Here is a 15,133-nt window from a genome sequence, read left to right on the forward strand (position 1 = left end):
GTCTTCTGATACCTTTAAGGCATCAGCTAACTCAAACAGTTTCAATTTACGATTAGAAATAACCAATTTTTGATGTTTTCTAACCTCAATTAGACGATCAGAACGCTTATCATCCACGTTTAAATTCCGCAATTCATTGTTTTCAAAATATAAAAACTAGCTCCACTTCAAATGGCTGTCACTTTTTTCTGACTAATCGAAATATCTTTAGAAACGTCATATTGATTTGACAAAGACGGCGCCATCTGTGTATGAGTCACACGAGTTATTGAGTAATGTTATATGTACTTATATCTAATAATTTAATAATTAACACATTTTCGAAATAATTTTGAAATATAAAGACTAATTCATCAAATTTTGAAATTGGACAAAGGAGGCACTGTACTTTATCACAGTAATCAATCACCCTGTATAATTCATTTGCTAATATTTGTCGGAACGACAAAAATATCAATATTAGTTAATATCAAAATCTCAATTTGAAATTTATCTCTAAATCTTCTATGATATATTAACAAAATGGCAACACGATCTTGTTTGTTATGTCATCATCTTTGATAAATTATAGAAGTTTTTTTTATTACTTTTACCAAATCATCATAATTAAGTGAATACAAAAATGTGTATATTATATAACAACTGCAAGCAAAAAGATTATTTTTTAATAGTGTAGAATATTGCAAACCCTTTCTATTTCATATGCAAATTAAATGTTACATACACACAAAATAAAAACAAAACGTATTCGCTCTAAATAACTTAAATTCATCATCTCACATTTGAAAGAAAAATCCGGATGTATGGTAGCTTCCTTTCCTGAAATAATTGTTTTTTAAACACTTTTTATTGTTCTTCTTTTAATTTATTTCATAAGCATCAAAATATTTAATTAACAATGAACTTTCTTTTCGTAGTTTTTCAAGATTGTAAGTTTAAATTATTCAAACAAAAATTATTGTCACTAATATCTCTAGGAAACATTTTAATACAAAATGTAGTATTTCAGTTGCAATATGATATTTACACCATTTTTTATTTACTGAAGGAAACAAAAGAGAAATTTCGTATAGTTACGAGGGTGAAGTTACCTCAAAGTTAAATTAATTTAGCACACATGGAATCAAAAGAATTTTTTTTAATGGTAAACCCAAAGTCTCCTCAAAAATTTATCTCGCTGATGATTTTTGTTATTTGAAATACATATTTTGACTAAACAATCATTAGATAATAGTTATTTATATAACAAGCGCGTAAAATAGCCTTTTTTCCAAGATTGTGAATACGTTTACACACGAATTGTATACAATTTTCCTTATAAAATACATTATATATTTATTAACATTTTAATCGAGATTAGAACAAAGTTACATCAACGCGACTTGAACCTGGGACCTTCCGCATGTGAGCCTCATACACTACGAAGACCTTAATAATACGTTTTTCACGCACTACCGCTAAAAATATATTTCTTCGCGTCCTAGTCCGTAAAATAAAGTTTTACGCACTCGAAGATGTGTCTATAGTACGTACTTTACTCACGGTAGTAGAAAAAGTCATTTTTCAGTTATTTTTAAATCAATCATATCGTTATTGAATATTAGAAAGTGAATTAGGAGGTGTTGGTATTAAAAAACGAGATTACTATTACTACAAAAAAAGTACGCAGCTGTTTGGCCTGAAATCTACTCTTTCGAATGCGATACCTACTGTGACAAATCAGTGTAGCCGTTCCTTCGTTTGTATACAACCTGTTTTTTTTTGTTTATTCGTAAACATGATGAACATAAAATTTGAACAAACCCAATTATTTTGCACTCTTCTGTATCATCATCATATACATACAATCTTACGAGTTTTTAATCTATATTATTAGTTAGTCGGGTCCAAGTTTATCCTTTTATCTTCTTTATATCATAGTCCCATCTTGGGTCTATTTCTGGGTCTTTTTTTGTGGTTAGATCAGTCTTTCTTAGAGACTAAAGAATACAAAAGACAAAAGACTAAGTTATGGATAGGTGACGAGAAAACTTTGAAGGGCTCCTGGTTAAGATGAAAGTGAGGAAAAAAAGAGAAGATGCAAATGGATAAATGAAGACAAAATGGTGAAGGCATAAAGATACGATAATGTGTCAAATGAAATGATAAAAGAAACATCTAATAAATGTCCTAATGAGAGTTTAATACTGAGACAAACTTGGAGGAGGCGATACAAGAAAAGAGGACTTTAGAACGAGATAGAGAAGACAAATGTGAGAAATTTCAACAGGCATAAATCAAAATTTAATAAGAAATATCAACCAAAGCAGGAAAAAGGTTTAAAGCGTTCAAAATATAATTTCTAGGAAGCAATAATACCCAAAGAAATGAGAGTTGAAATTTACATAAGAGTAGTTGTACCCATACTAGCATTAGGCTCAAAACTGTGAAAAGGGATCTGAAGACATAGGAAAAACAACAGATATGAGAAATTGGGAAAAGTCTCGATCAGGACACACCAAAACTATAATATATAAGGGAGAATCTACTAAGATTGTTCGGATATATGAAAAAGATAACTGAGGAAATAATTACAAGAAGAATACCAGAATCCAGAACAGGAAGAACAAAAACAAAGCGACTGAGAACTGAAGGAAGAAACCACCACACCCTAAAGGGTAGATAGATTAGGTAAATGTAAGTTCTTGATGAAAATAAATGAAATTGAATGTGTACATCCCAGTTCGTCTCTGTCTACTGCATACTTCACGCATCGGCCGACTTAAAATTTATAATTGAAGCCAACGGCAAGGTCTGTAACAATTACTTTTACCTGCACTTATAGAACATCTTCCTTTAACGCTTTTTTATGTACTAGAGTGGGGTGAAACGTAACCAATAGTCTCTTACTTTTATAATGAATAGATCGGGTGCCCTTTTGTGTAGATTATATAAAAAGAAAATCTTCCGAATTTTCATTTAGTAGTTCAGTACACTTTGGTGGTAGTTTACAGCCTCCTCAGCTTGAAGATGATTATTTTTGTGGTAGGTATTCAAAGGGTTGTCGTTTAATTGCGAAAATATAGTGATAGTGATTTTTTTTAGTAGTGATAGTGAATAGTGATTTAGAGAAATGGATTGATTCATCGATGAATCTCTGATTTAATTAAGGACGTAATTGATTTCTTTTGTCGATAAATTGTCTTCATTTCAGTTTTCTCTCCATTTAAAATTATTTTTTTAAGCAATTCGATCTATTTCGGACTGTATCGAAATATAATTAGACAACCGAATCAAGTTATTGTATAGTGATTCAAAATTTAACTAAAATCATTACAAATTTGGCTATTAAATTGTAATAAATATTTTTCAGTTGATGCTTTTAAATCTAACTTTAATCAGGTAGGAATTTCACTCATTATTCATCGAAAAAACTGTTTGATTAGAAATAGATCGCAATCAATTTGACAGAATTCATTTGGTACTTTCAAAATAAATTTCATTACATCATTTTTGTTTTTTAAGAAAAATTTTCTGCTAGAATAAGTTTATAAACATTTGTATTTTACATTTAACAAAATCCTAGATGATTTCTTTAAATCTTTATTTTATTTGACTTCCAGTTTTTTATAATATACTTGCGTCCATAGAAACTGTAAACTATATATTTCTTTTAAATTATTCATCAGCTATGAATAGACTGTTTAGTCTAGCTCAAATTCTGTTTTTAGCTCATCTCATAACTGTTCTATCGGATTTAGGTCAGGAATGTATGCTGGCCACAGCATAAGTCGAAAACCGACTTTATGCGATGCTGGAGAACCCAGTGTTTACAGCTGATCCATGAATTTCACTCCTTTCAAAAAGTTTAAAATGTGCGATGGCTTTAATTGCCAGAGATCTTCGTCTTTTATTTCAAGTGTACTGCTCTGGAGTTTCTTAGCCCACCCAGGTGTAGTGCTCTGGTAGTTTTTCACACTTCGAAAGAATGTGGATAGAAATTTCGTCCTCCAAAATCTGCTCGCTGCTTCTTTAGCGTCTTCGGGTGTTTGTTGAGGCGATGTAAGCTTGCCCAATTCAAGCACAAAAGTAAATTCGTCTCCAATTTAGTCGACGTAAGGTACCAAATGAATTGCTAAAGTCTCCTCGATATATCTAACAGCAGTTAAACCTCTTCTTCCGTCAAGACGCACCCCAGATCATGCAGGAACCACCTCCATAAGCAGTCTGTTCTTCAAAGCAACAGGCATATTCTGATCTTATTTGAGAAGCGTCTCGCTTCAATTATTAATACTCCCTTATCTAGTTTATGTATTTCATTGTTTGTTATAAGAAATTTTAATTTCATCTGTTTGTTTAGTGAAATCTTTTTGCAACAGTTTGTTTTTGTTTCTTCGTTTCTCTTAAAAATTTTACTGAATTCTCCACCGCATTTGTTATTTTTAATAGGTCTAAAACCTTTCTCTCTTTTTCCATCATATTTGCAATTTATTAGAACACAACTACCCAGAATTTTTTGTTTTTTTAAGTTTATTATTATCGTTTTCGATTCCAACTGAAGTGGTTGCAGTTTCTACATTTCCTTTTCCATTTAATCCTTTATATATCAAATTCAAAAAACCGTGTAATAACAATAATTAACTAAACAAAGTATAACGAAATTATTAATAGATTTTGATAATTGTTTTTTCAACTTTCTAATAATTATTATATATAATGTTGTTGTTAATTATTTGTATCAATTTTTACGTTAACAAAGTGAAAATATTGAAACCTATGGGAAAGTTATAATTAGTTACAGTTTGTTGATAAATATCAAGAACCATATCGATGGTTTGATATATAAATGGGTGCAATATACGGTCAAACTAAACAGAAAAAGGCAATTTCATTTTATATCATGATAGTTTTAAATAGACTCAAAAAATTCTCAATATCCTCAGTACGATAGAACAAACGGTGTAAGATAAAATTAAACTACAAAAAGAATATGATGAATACAAGAAAAGAAAAAAGAGTCCAATATAAAATAAAGAACTTATGGATTCGTTTTAATTGATTTTCAGGTAATATTTTTGTTCTACGTGTAAGATACAGTCGAATTTATTACCTGTGCACTGATTGCAGAAGTTATCAAACTGGGAGGGAATGAACTCCTCAAAGCAATAACCAAACTCTTCAGTAAATTCTTGAAGGAAGGAGCAATTATAGACTGATGAGTCTGCTGACGCATCTAAATAAATTATTCACTAAAATCATCACTGCACAGCTGACTAATAAACTTGACCTATATCAGCCTAGAGAAGAAGCAGGCTTTCTAACTGGATATGGAACGAATCACCATCTTAGTGACACAATTTCTCCCAAATTTTTCACAAATCTCTTTGAATTCTAATCAGTTTTTGATATTGTGGAGCCACGACATTCTCTTCCTGCCCAATCCTCTTTCCCTTTATCTTTCCTTCTATCAAGAGTTGAAGTAACGTTTTATCGTGACAAGAAATTCACGTTTTCTTTCTATTCTCCTCAGAATTTCTTCGTTGGTTTCTCCTGCCATCCATAAAACTCTCAAAATTCTTCGGTAGATCCATAACTCAAATGCCTCCAATCTGTTCATACTGACCATACATACATTTTGTAATTTTAGTCTAAGGTTTAGGTCAAAGTTTGTATCCTATACTTGATCTCTACGTCTGACGACATAACCAAGCTCCCAGATAGTTAAACTTTGTTACCAATTCAATCACTTTTATCTTTCTGTGTATTCCAATTATGTCCGGGAGGCTTTGGAGGTCATTCAAGTCATTCGCTATCAGAGCTGTGTCATATATTGTTGATCCATGCTCCTTTTAATTGTTGAACCTCTAAGTTTTCCGTATAAATGTTAAACCTGAAGATTTTCTGGCTTTTAAAAGTTGATTGTCAATAGTAACTGTCGATGATTGGTTATTGCACTGTTTCAAAGGCTTCTTCATAATCTATAAAAATATACCTACATCTTTTCCTCTGGTCGTAGTAGTACTTGGTGCTTTGTTTGTAACCAAGATCCCTTCTAAATCCGAATTGGGACGAACCAATAGAGCTTTCACATTTTATGGCATTTCAGAGTATGACGCATCAAGCTAATTAATCTATGGTCTTCGCATCATGGTGCGTTTTCCTTTTTGGCAATGAGATGGAAAAAGATGTAAGCCGTTTGGTTGAGAAGTTTCCTGTGTTGTAAATTTAGTTAAAAACCTGTTGATACCTTTGATGTCTAATAGTTTGAGCAGTTCAAGAGGCACTAGATCTGGCCCATCCATTTGTTTTATCTTTTGAGATATTTCTAGCTCTAGTGATCTCTTCTGTTGTAATTGACAGCCCATACAAATCATCTTCCACGGTATTTTCTAATTGAGGTCTTTCATCTGCATATAAGTTCCCACATAGCTGTTCTCTGTTCGTTGTTCTTGGTCTCTGCTTCCTTGGCTCATTTTGCCGACGATTATGTTGATCTCAAAGCTACTAGAAGAGGTAGTAGCAGCAGCATTGTCAAGATCCAATTAATGACAAATTTGGTTTCGTCTTAGCCTAATGCTAGAAGGAAAAGAAATCGAAAACGTACAAATATCTGGGACATGAGATCCGGATGGGAAAAGATAATCAAACATTTGAACTAAGTCACATTTAAATTGAAACAGCGCTAGCCATGTCTCATGTCAGACACTAGGTGGACGAAGAAAATAATAGAATGGCGTCCCAGGAATGAAGAAGGGACGACCACCGACGCGAGTGATGGATGATTTGTGAAAAATATCTTCCAAATGGACCCAAGATGTCCACGACTCAGCATAATGGTCTAGGAGAAGCTTATATCCGGCCTGCTAAGTGATGATGATGATTTATGATTCATATAAACTATTTTTAATGGTATTTCTGTGTAAACCGCACATGTGTTTGTATGAGTGACAGTATTAGATGAAAAAAAATATTTTGATCGTGAATTTTTATTAAAATTGATCGCTTAATCACAAGTATGACATATTGGACACCTATTTAAGATAAAAACAACGACCCCTGAGAAGTTTTTAAATCAGATTATATTTTTAATACTTATAGTTGTTTTTGAACTGATATATTGATGAAAAAAAGTGATATCACATATTTACTATTCAAGGCAATTTGGAGTTTGGTAGCGGTAGCTACAGCGAGACCTGAAGCCGGATACAGTTATAGCGCTCCTAGTGGTCCTAGTGCTTCTGGAGGTGGATATCCTTCTGGACCATCACCGCAATACGGACCTCCACAAGCCGCGCCCGTTGTACAAAAACACGTGTACGTTCACGTACCTCCACCGGAAACCGATATACCAGCTCCCAGGAAGCCAATTACTGTAGCTCCCCCACAAAAACATTACAAAATCATTTTCATTAAGGTAAGATTCGTTTTTTGTCTTTATTTTGCATTAATTAGAAATATTTGGTTCCGTTATAAAATTATTTACTTTATCAAAAGTTTTCTCCAAATACTCTTGTTTTGAGTTTACCATGGGGGAAAACACAAAGTATTTTCTATTAGTGGAAAATGCAAATATTTTTAAAAAAAGGTGAAGTCGCCGGGTCTTTCGATTCAATGAGCCAATTTGTGAAAGGAACATTTCATTATATCGCATAAATTTGTTTTTCTATGAATCAAAATATTCTATTTTGCGTTTTTACTATTCTATATACTACAGGGTGTCTCAAAAGTAAGTTTACATTGAAAAAAAAAACAATTTTAAGAAAAGTAAGCAGTTTACTTTACAAACGATTCCGTAAGGCAATAATAGCGGTCAAATCATGTTCAGAAGCCAATATGAAGTCCGATCACGTCCCAGTTGTGGCTCAACTACAGGTGCGACTAAAAATTTCAATAAAAAAACTTGTTAATGTAAATATTTTAAGAAAAAGGTGAAGTCGCCGGGTCTTTCGATTCAATAAGACAATTTGTGAAAGGAACATTTCATTATATCGCATAAATTTGTTTTTCTATGAATCAAAATATTCTATTTTGCGTTTTTATTATTCTATATACTACAGGGTGTCTCAAAAGTAAGTTTACATTGAAAAAAATTAAGAAAAGTAAGCAGTTTACTTTACAAACGATTCCGTAAGGCCATAATAGCGGCTAAATCATGTTCAGAAGCCAATATAAAGTCCGATCACGTCCCAGTTGTGGCTCAACTACAGGTGCGACTAAAAATTTCAATAAAAAAACTTGTTAATGTAAATATTTTAATAAAAAGGTGAAGTCGCCGGGTTTTTCGATTCAATAAGACAATTTGTGAAAGGAACATTTCATTATATCGCATAAATTTGTTTTTCTATGAATCAAAATATTCTATTTTGCGTTTTTACTATTCTATATACTACAGGGTGTCTCAAAAGTAAGTTTACATTGAAAAAAAAAAACAATTTTAAGAAAAGTAAGCAGTTTACTTTACAAACGATTCCGTAAGGCAATAATAGCGGTCAAATCATGTTCAGAAGCCAATATAAAGTCCGATCACGTCCCAGTTGTGGCTCAACTACAGGTGCGACTAAAAATTTCAATAAAAAAACTTGTTAATGTAAATATTTTAATAAAAAGGTGAAGTCGCCGGGTTTTTCGATTCAATAAGACAATTTGTGAAAGGAACATTTCATTATATCGCATAAATTTGTTTTTCTATGAATCAAAATATTCTATTTTGCGTTTTTACTATTCTATATACTACAGGGTGTCTCAAAAGTAAGTTTACATTGAAAAAAAAAACAATTTTAAGAAAAGTAAGCAGTTTACTTTACAAACGATTCCGTAAGGCAATAATAGCGGTCAAATCATGTTCAGAAGCCAATATGAAGTCCGATCACGTCCCAGCTGTGGCTCAACTACAGGTCCGACTAAAAATTTCCATAAAAAAACATGTTAATGTAAATATTCTAAGAAAAAGGTGAAGTCGCCGGGTTTTTCGATTCAATAAGACAATTTGTGAAAGGAACATTTCATTATATCGCATAAATTTGTTTTTCTATGAATCAAAATATTCTATTTTGCGTTTTTACTATTCTATATACTACAGGGTGTCTCAAAAGTAAGTTTACATTGAAAAAAAAACAATTTTAAGAAAAGTAAGCAGTTTACTTTACAAACGATTCCGTAAGGCAATAATAGCGGTCAAATCATGTTCAGAAGCCAATATGAAGTCCGATCACGTCCCAGTTGTGGCTCAACTACAGGTGCGACTAAAAATTTCAATAAAAAAACTTGTTAATGTAAATATTTTAATAAAAAGGTGAAGTCGCCGGGTTTTTCGATTCAATAAGACAATTTGTGAAAGGAACATTTCATTATATCGCATAAATTTGTTTTTCTATGAATCAAAATATTCTATTTTGCGTTTTTACTATTCTATATACTACAGGGTGTCTCAAAAGTAAGTTTACATTAAAAAAAAAAACAATTTTAAGAAAAGTAAGCAGTTTACTTTACAAACGATTCCGTAAGGCAATAATAGCGGTCAAATCATGTCCAGGAGCCAATATAAAATCCGATCACGTCCCAGCTGTGGCTCAACTACAGGTCCGACTAAAAATTTCCATAAAAAAAATTGTTAATGTAAATATTCTAAGAAAAAGGTGAAGTCGCCGGGTCTTTCGATTCAATGAGCCAATTTGTGAAAGGAACATTTCATTATATCGCATAAATTTGTTTTTCTATGAATCAAAATATTCTATTTTGCGTTTTTACTATTCTATATACTACAGGGTGTCTCAAAAGTAAGTTTACATTGAAAAAAAAACAATTTTAAGAAAAGTAAGCAGTTTACTTTACAAACGATTCCGTAAGGCAATAATAGCGGTCAAATCATGTTCAGAAGCCAATATAAAGTCCGATCACGTCCCAGTTGTGGCTCAACTACAGGTGCGACTAAAAATTTCAATAAAAAAACTTGTTAATGTAAATATTTTAATAAAAAGGTGAAGTCGCCGGGTTTTTCGATTCAATAAGACAATTTGTGAAAGGAACATTTCATTATATCGCATAAATTTGTTTTTCTATGAATCAAAATATTCTATTTTGCGTTTTTACTATTCTATATACTACAGGGTGTCTCAAAAGTAAGTTTACATTGAAAAAAAAAACAATTTTAAGAAAAGTAAGCAGTTTACTTTACAAACGATTCCGTAAGGCAATAATAGCGGTCAAATCATGTCCAGGAGCCAATATAAAATCCGATCACGTCCCAGCTGTGGCTCAACTACAGGACCGACTAAAAATTTCCATAAAAAAACATGTTAATGTAAATATTCTAAGAAAAAGGTGAAGTCGCCGGGTTTTTCGATTCAATAAGACAATTTGTGAAAGGAACATTTCATTATATCGCATAAATTTGTTTTTCTATGAATCAAAATATTCTATTTTGCGTTTTTACTATTCTATATACTACAGGGTGTCTCAAAAGTAAGTTTACATTGAAAAAAATTAAGAAAAGTAAGCAGTTTACTTTACAAACGATTCCGTAAGGCCATAATAGCGGCTAAATCATGTTCAGAAGCCAATATAAAGTCCGATCACGTCTCAGTTGTAACACAACTACAGGTCCGACTAAAAATTCCAATAAAAAAACTCACTAACAAAATATTAGAAAGGAATCAGCTCGGAAGCTTTAAAATAAAAGCTCAGCTTACGGAAAACAATAAGAATAGTCTGGCAGTAACAGCTACCACCAGTTATATTCAAAAGGACCGGATTTATTTACGTGACACTATACGAAATAGCGCGAGAAGAAACTTATCAATGACAATCTTCGATACCGGTCAAATTCCATCTGATTGGTTGAAATCTACTCCCCAAAAAGTGCAACGAATATCGCATGATTAGCTTAATGAGCCACATCCTGAATGTATTCTTATGAATTATTCATTTCAGGTTAAGAAAAAGATGAGATCAGATGCGGTTATGGGACACAGGAGCCCCTCTTTGCGATGTTTGCTTTATCAATTACGAGAAAGAATTTGACACTATCAACCACAACAAACTTCTTCTTCCTCTTTCAATAGGACCCAGTCCTGTCCAATTCTGTACGTTTGGTCCTCTTCTTTGATCTTCCCGAAAAGCTGAGCTCCAGCTCTCGTACCACCTCTTTGGTGGTCTATCCACAGGTCTCTGAGTTTTAGCTAATCTGTTGTCTGGCATTCTTTCTACTTGATCCCTTGATCCAGAATCTTTTTCGTGCCCTGACCCATCTCACCACATCCTGTACGCCCAATTCTTCTCTTATGTCATCACTCCTTATTCGGTCCCTGAGGGTGACTTTCTTGATGGTTCGCAATATTTTCATCTCTGTGATTCTCATTATTCTTTTTGTTGTTGATGTCTCGGCTCTAGTTTCTGAGGTCTCACACACGTTTTATAGATTCTGGTCTTGCTCTGACAAACTTATAAAACTATTATATCGTTCAGGACTCGATACCAAGTATATTCATATTATAAAAAATTTGTATTGGAATCAAACAGGACATATCCAATATGGAGACATGAAAAGTCAGGACATAGGCATTGGTAAGGGAGTTAAGCAGTTAGGCATTCTATCGCCATTGCTGTTCGACTTGTACTCTGAGCAAATATTTGTAGAGGCACTCGAAGAATGTGATAAGGGGATCAAAATTAACGGTGTACCAATCAACAATACTGTCTTAAAATCAACAGAAAGAAAACCAAATTTATGGTGATTAGTAAGAGAAAAGCACAAAATGTAGACCTTTATATAGAAACGAATCCCATTGAATGAATAGAATCTTGATTTAGAGATTAAGATTAGAATTGAAATGGCAAGATCCACGGTCATAAAAATGAGAAAGCTTTTGAGCAACCGCAACCTGAGCATTGATATCCTATGGCGAGCCAATCTGCTTTACGATGTGGAAGGGTGGACAATAAAAGTAGCAACAATGCAAAAATTAGAAGCATTTAAAATATGGTTGTACAGAATACCTTGGACTGATAGAGTTACCAATACGGAGGTACTGAGAAGAATGGCTAAAGATCTAGAATTGCTTGTAAATTAAGAAAAGAAAAGCGTCCTTCCTAGGCCATATATACAGCTTATCGTGGAAGGCTATAGGTAGGTAGAAGATAGGTTATATAGAAAGAAAAAATCCTGGCTGAAAAACCTAAGCGAATGGTTCCAAATCTATCAAATAATGATTCTCAACCTTAGGTAGAAGACGGTACTGAAAAGAAACAAAAAAGCAGTTTACTGAAAAAATATTCGTTACATTGGGAGGTCAACTTGAGTCACCTTTTCTGGAGATCAAATTGCCAGGAAAAATTTCACGAACTCGTGACATCTACTGGACGTGTGTGCAGTTGCTTAGTCCTGCTGGAACTATAATCTTTGGTTATAATCATGAAAGATTTGGAGTTTAGGCACGAAAAAGTCGTTTAAAATCTAAATATAACGCTCTAATTTCACTGTAACTGAGCGTCCTCTTCCTTCTTCAACGGTTTCATAATTTTACGCGCCAACACCGCAACCCATACGGTCCTTTTGGACTTTGGAAAATTGCTTATTCGTTTTTGGGTTCGACACAGTATTTGAGAACATTATTTCAAAAGCCAATTAGAATAATTATCTTCTTTAGTATTACGTCATTTATTACAAGAAATTCAACACTCTGTATCTCATTAACGACAAAACTTATCACTACAATATTTTATATTACTTAAAAAACACTCTGTATATTTACTAATTTATCCGTTTTCGTACTTTTTTCTAAATATGGAAATGATTTATTTATGAAATTGGTTTTTATTCAGGCTCCAACACCACCGACTCCCACAGCACCGATAATTCCCGCTCAACCACAAAACGAAGAAAAAACTTTGGTCTACGTTTTGGTCAAAAAACCAGAACCCGAACCTGAAATAGTCATCCCGACACCAGCACCGACTCAACCCAGCAAACCTGAAGTATACTTCATCAGATACAAGACCCAGGTATAGTTTTATTTCTAAGATTTTGATATAGACAGCGTTTTCACTATTTCATAAAATAATAGAAAAGACAAACATTATGTGGAAAATTGAACTGAATCTTCAGAGGATGATACATACAGGTGACACCGTCAGCACGCTTTAACCGTCTCAGCGATGCGCCCAGCTACCTGGATTCCGAAAGGTATCAGCGCGTCTGAAGCGGGTATACAGAGCCTTTAATGCTTAAAAACCTTTGAATAGGATTCCTTCTTAATCTTTTATCGATTTTGCAACGGTTATTTGAATCTAAAGATTATATACACGGAACAATATCAAACAACTTTGCAAGATGGACGTTGTTCATTAAATAATCTTAGGTTGTTTCTCGATACAAGATGCATTTTAGTTTCAGAATCCAGATTGACAAACATTCAAAAATAAAACACCAAAAAGTAAGCTTTTAGATGTGTGCCTGTCACAGAGATGGCGTTGAAAATCGTCCTGAACCTCTCCTATTCCAGTGCACAGACACTGTTTGAATCCGTCTTCGACATTGGAAACGAAAACATCGTAGCGTCTCTATTTTTTGTTTTTTCATTAATTTCGAATAATTTATCCAAAAATTGTACGCGAAAGATCACCCGAAACAGTACGGGTGCAAAAATTCGCATCTGTAACCCCCTAATATCGTTCACAAGCACGTCAGCGCAGAAAATTTTGCAAAGTGGCAAAATCAACTAAGTGTACTGCTTTTTAAACTTCGTATTAGTTTTTAACTTTTTATTCGATAACTTTTTGTGTAAAATGCTTCTTGTGCACTTACCGGTAAAGTAGCATTGTGGCCAAGATGCCGTTGAGCACGTAGGCCCACACAGAATTACCCCACTTGACGTTACCGATCAGGCTTCAGCCCTTTGATCTAATTAGCTGTTTAAAGCGCGTTCATGAGAGTGCTGGGCATTCACATATGACGGGATCTACAGTTCATCTTCCTAGTGAGACGCCCAAGGTCCATCTATGTATGTCTTTGCTTGTCTCAAGGTGTCACTATTCATCTCCGCCGAACCCGCCTTGCTGGCAGACAATTGAGAGAAGCAATAGCAACACTTTTAGCTACATCAAAGATGGGCTTTGAGTACGCCGGTGAGTTCGTAAATCCCAGTCTTCTGCCTCGTTTCTTGTTCGAGTGACCGGACTCACCACTCACCAGATTTTGTACGACTTTCTTATACTCAAGCACTAGTAGAAAGCACATCTTTTCGATCGATATGATATGTATGGCATCTCTGCTGTCAAGTCATTCCTTCTGAAGCCGTCTGTGTACCAGGCAGCGTCGGATTAAGATGTAGTGGGACCTGGGGCTCAAATCGACTCAGATCGCACTTGAGGAAATCAAAATCGACTCGAAATTGCAAAGTTTTACTACGGATCCAATATTGCTTTTAAAGTGAATGATCAAATTAGTTATTTTGCGGTGCCTTTGCGAGGCCCCCACCGGCTAGGGGACCGGGGCTTCAGTCCCCTTTAGATCCTTCCAAAATCCTTCGCCAGTACTAGGTAGCTTCATTATACAGTATCAATATCCATGTATTCATGCATTCGATTTATTTTTTAGAAGGAAGAAGGCGGTTATCCTGCTAGCGGAACTCCAGATACCTCCTATGGAGCTCCATCTGCTGGTCCTTCTAGCGAATACGGCGCTCCAAGGACGTTCTAATTCAAATTTATTAACGAAGAAGAGCTGTAAATTTGTAAATATAGTTAGTAGATGCAGTTATATACTTTTTTTTATACAATGTGATTTTTTACGGTGAATTTAGTATAGATTTATATATAAAAAAATGCGTTTACGTAACCGATTGTAGATTAGATGATCTCCTGTTCATTTATTAAACATATAATGTTATATATGACAACGTATAAGGTCGAAATAATTTAAATGCTGATGGATTTGCGTATAAACACTTCCAGAAAATTCGTCAGTCATCTTCTATTTTTCATCTACTTTAATCCTTTTGCTTTCCCTGTACATTTTCGCATTTCACAGCCTCTAGAAAATCTAAATTCTTAGCAGACTTTTTATGGTTTTTTTTAGAGATCAGCAGATCCTTTAATCGTTCATTTCTTTTTTTTGTATTGGAATTTGCTATTTGTAGTTTAGTTATTTAATTTTATT

General features: G+C 33.7%; 1 protein-coding gene across 1 annotated transcript; it reads left to right on the forward strand.

Moving 5' to 3' along the window:
* Window positions 1–7,099: 7,099 nt before the first annotated feature.
* LOC130451786 (uncharacterized) lies at window positions 7,100–14,674 on the forward strand. The gene is made up of 3 exons (XM_056791037.1): window positions 7,100–7,393; window positions 12,799–12,978; window positions 14,573–14,674. Exons 1-3 carry the CDS (start codon window positions 7,100–7,102, stop codon window positions 14,672–14,674), a joined length of 576 nt encoding a protein of 191 aa, XP_056647015.1.
* Window positions 14,675–15,133: the final 459 nt, after the last annotated feature.

The sequence above is a fragment of the Diorhabda sublineata genome, chromosome 1 (assembly GCF_026230105.1).
Source record: "Diorhabda sublineata isolate icDioSubl1.1 chromosome 1, icDioSubl1.1, whole genome shotgun sequence".
NCBI classification, from domain to species: Eukaryota; Metazoa; Arthropoda; class Insecta; order Coleoptera; family Chrysomelidae; genus Diorhabda; species Diorhabda sublineata.

Coding starts and splice junctions, on each gene's coding strand:
- LOC130451786 (XM_056791037.1), top strand. CDS start 7,100: ATGAAAAAAAGTGATATCACATATTTACTATTCAAGGCAATTTGGAGT. Junction 7,394..12,798: donor ACAAAATCATTTTCATTAAG/GTAAGATTCGTT, acceptor GTTTTTATTCAG/GCTCCAACACCACCGACTCC. Junction 12,979..14,572: donor TCATCAGATACAAGACCCAG/GTATAGTTTTAT, acceptor TTTATTTTTTAG/AAGGAAGAAGGCGGTTATCC.